Below are 2,671 nucleotides of genomic sequence, written 5' to 3' on the forward strand. Positions count from 1 at the left end.
TCTCCAAAGGAAATCCTCTCGACTTCTATTTTAAAATCAGTCAAATTCGGTAAAAGAGGTGCAGACTACTGACACCTTTTGCATTTTGAGATTAAAGAAAAATATAATGATCAACCAGTGAGCGTGAAAACTTATAAAAGTTTAACTTGCCATTTAATACACTGCCAAAAATCTAAAATGATTTAGACGATACACAATCACTTGTCCTCAGGTAATTAAAAAAAAAAATCTTAAATGTATTCTTCTGCAGGTTGCGTCCATTTTACAAAGTCTTTGTCCGTGCGTAAAAAGATGACCGGTCTAATGCGTATCCGTACAAATAACATGCTTTCTGTGATGGTGCTTACATACAGCTTTTATTTGTTATGTAATTAATAGACATACAGAGCAAGAGGGATTCTGATGCATCTGATTTGTTTGGATAGCAACACAAAAACAGTTTTGACAACAAAAAATCTACTCTTGTTTAAATAATTATGTTGTTGTTCAAACCAACACAATCAGAATGTGTTGTGCACAAACACTTGTTCTTCAGGCATTTGAAGTAAATACCTCATAGCACTAAATGCGGCGCTATTACTTTCCACCACAGACCGAGTCGAGGACATAAAGAACAAAAAAACTTACTTTTACTATTACTTTGCTCATTTAATTAAATTTACAATAATTTGGGGCAAATAAGCCATTTAATTGAATAACAGCAATTAGCAAATAGACATGCCATTTAATAATATATTTTGCAAAAACCTAATGTTGTATCCGTCCGTAAACACGGACTTGACTGTTTGCTTCTACGTTAGGCCCACACCACATGCGCAGGCCAGCATTCAAAATACACAAAGCCATATATAACCATATTCTTGTTTCAAATGCTAACAGTTTTGATAGACTTTTGAGCTGGATGAGAAACATGTTAAATGTTAATTATTCAGAGAGGCCAGACAGGAGGCAAAGCCTATACTGCGCATTTGATTTCAGTATTAGAAATGAATCGATTATATCTTAATCTGCCATAAATTTCCATTACTATTAATATCACTGAACTTGGAACTGGATACATTCTGCAGCCTCAAGGCAGGAATATAAACATTTTATACACAACCCATCTATACAAGTCCATGCCACAAACCAAAAAGTGTGTGCACATGTGATGTGCTGCAACATTCTTGGTATAACACATGTTCCGTGCGCTGCTGGTCATGATCAAGTCCAAAGGTCATCAGTACGCGGAGAAAGCGTGTTCGCGTATCATCAGTCGTTTCTTCTTCATCCTCCGGTTCTGAAACCAGATTTTCACTTGTTGGTCGCTCAGGTCCAGTCTTTCTGACAACTCCTTCCGTTTCTGTCTGTTGATGAATTCGTTCATCATGAATTCATTCTCAAGTTCATTAAGCTGTTGCTTAGTGTAAGGCTTTCTCTTCTTTCTGGTTCTCACTTGTGACGAGCACCATGGGGCACCTGGAGGGAGCAGAGTTTTTATGCGTTAAATTAACACCAACTTCAAATAGACTGAATGCAATTACCTGCTCCCAATATCACTGCTTATAGTGTTGCTCAAATAATTCCACAGCATATTAGAGTGCTGGCCTACTGTACATAAATAGCCTACAACTATAACCAAAGTCAGTTTGTGTGTGATATCATGAGTTCATATGACTAACTCCTATCAAATATATTCGATGATGGAGTTGATGTGACAGGAGATCACAAAAGGGAATTGACATTAAATATGACAACAAGAAGCACAGATGTACTTCGTGTTATGAAATAGTTGAAGCAACAATAGTTCTATAAAAACAGGCTACTTAACCTTCTGCGAAAGACGTCCTGGAGCAAGAGTGACTAGATGATGGGTGAACGCGGTTCTGCTCCTGTTTGGTGCCGTTCACATTTAGGGGATCTGCTGAATCAGGATCAAGTTGGGCCGCAGAACTGTGAGACCGGCTGTCTAGGTCTGAGTAGCCTCGGCCACTGGCGGACCCAGGCTCCCCGGCGTAAACCTCATCTCGCCTGCCAGACTCGTCTGCCTTGTGGTTTGTGACCTGAAAGCATCGAGCTGACTCCTCCAGATGCGCCTTGACTTGGCCGCTGGAGGAGTTTGTATTTATAGACACCGAGTTGGACAGAAACGGCGGACAGTAGCCTCCAAAGGCACGGCTCTGTGGTGGTGCTGCTGGTCCTGACGTGCACGAATTTGAAGTCCACGGAAGCGTGCACACCTCTCTCCTATTGTAAGAGATCTGGTGCAGCCCGGGTATGTGGGCTCCATTACCCCGCAAGTTGGAGAAATACAGCGACTCAGGGGGAGTTAAATTCAACAGTGAACCAACATAGCTGGGATTTAAAGGATTTCGCTCACACATTTCCATGGAGCTTTCCTCAAACGCTTCCTGCAAGCCTTTTAGCAACTCCTGAAGAATAAAGGCTAGGTAATTGTTGATTTGTTAATACAGCGTCACGTGATATGCAAAATATGTCGTCCCGCCCCACCCTTGCTCCCAGTCCTGCAAAGCAAAAATACTCCGTAAGGAAATATTTAGGTATTGGGTGGATGAAGTTCAATTCAAACCATCTGTTTAGTTAGAAATATCATACAATTTTTTGGCTTATGTCAAGTTCAGTGCCCGGGGCTCTCACTTTAAAAACACATGCATGGACTGTCTTGTGGTAT

At 40.8% G+C, this 2,671-nt stretch overlaps 1 protein-coding gene across 1 annotated transcript; it reads right to left on the reverse strand.

Annotated features, from left to right (window-relative positions):
- Nucleotides 1-360: 360 nt before the first annotated feature.
- On the reverse strand, nt 361-2,395 carry hoxd12a (homeobox D12a). The gene is made up of 2 exons (XM_032530136.1): nt 1,811-2,395; nt 361-1,458 (listed from the first exon to the last, which is right to left on the reverse strand). The coding sequence occupies exons 1-2, from the start codon at nt 2,367-2,369 to the stop codon at nt 1,220-1,222; spliced, it is 798 nt and encodes a 265-aa protein (XP_032386027.1). The 5' UTR covers nt 2,370-2,395; the 3' UTR covers nt 361-1,219.
- Nucleotides 2,396-2,671: the final 276 nt, after the last annotated feature.

The sequence above is a fragment of the Etheostoma spectabile genome, chromosome 11 (assembly GCF_008692095.1).
Source record: "Etheostoma spectabile isolate EspeVRDwgs_2016 chromosome 11, UIUC_Espe_1.0, whole genome shotgun sequence".
Lineage (NCBI taxonomy): Eukaryota > Metazoa > Chordata > Actinopteri > Perciformes > Percidae > Etheostoma > Etheostoma spectabile.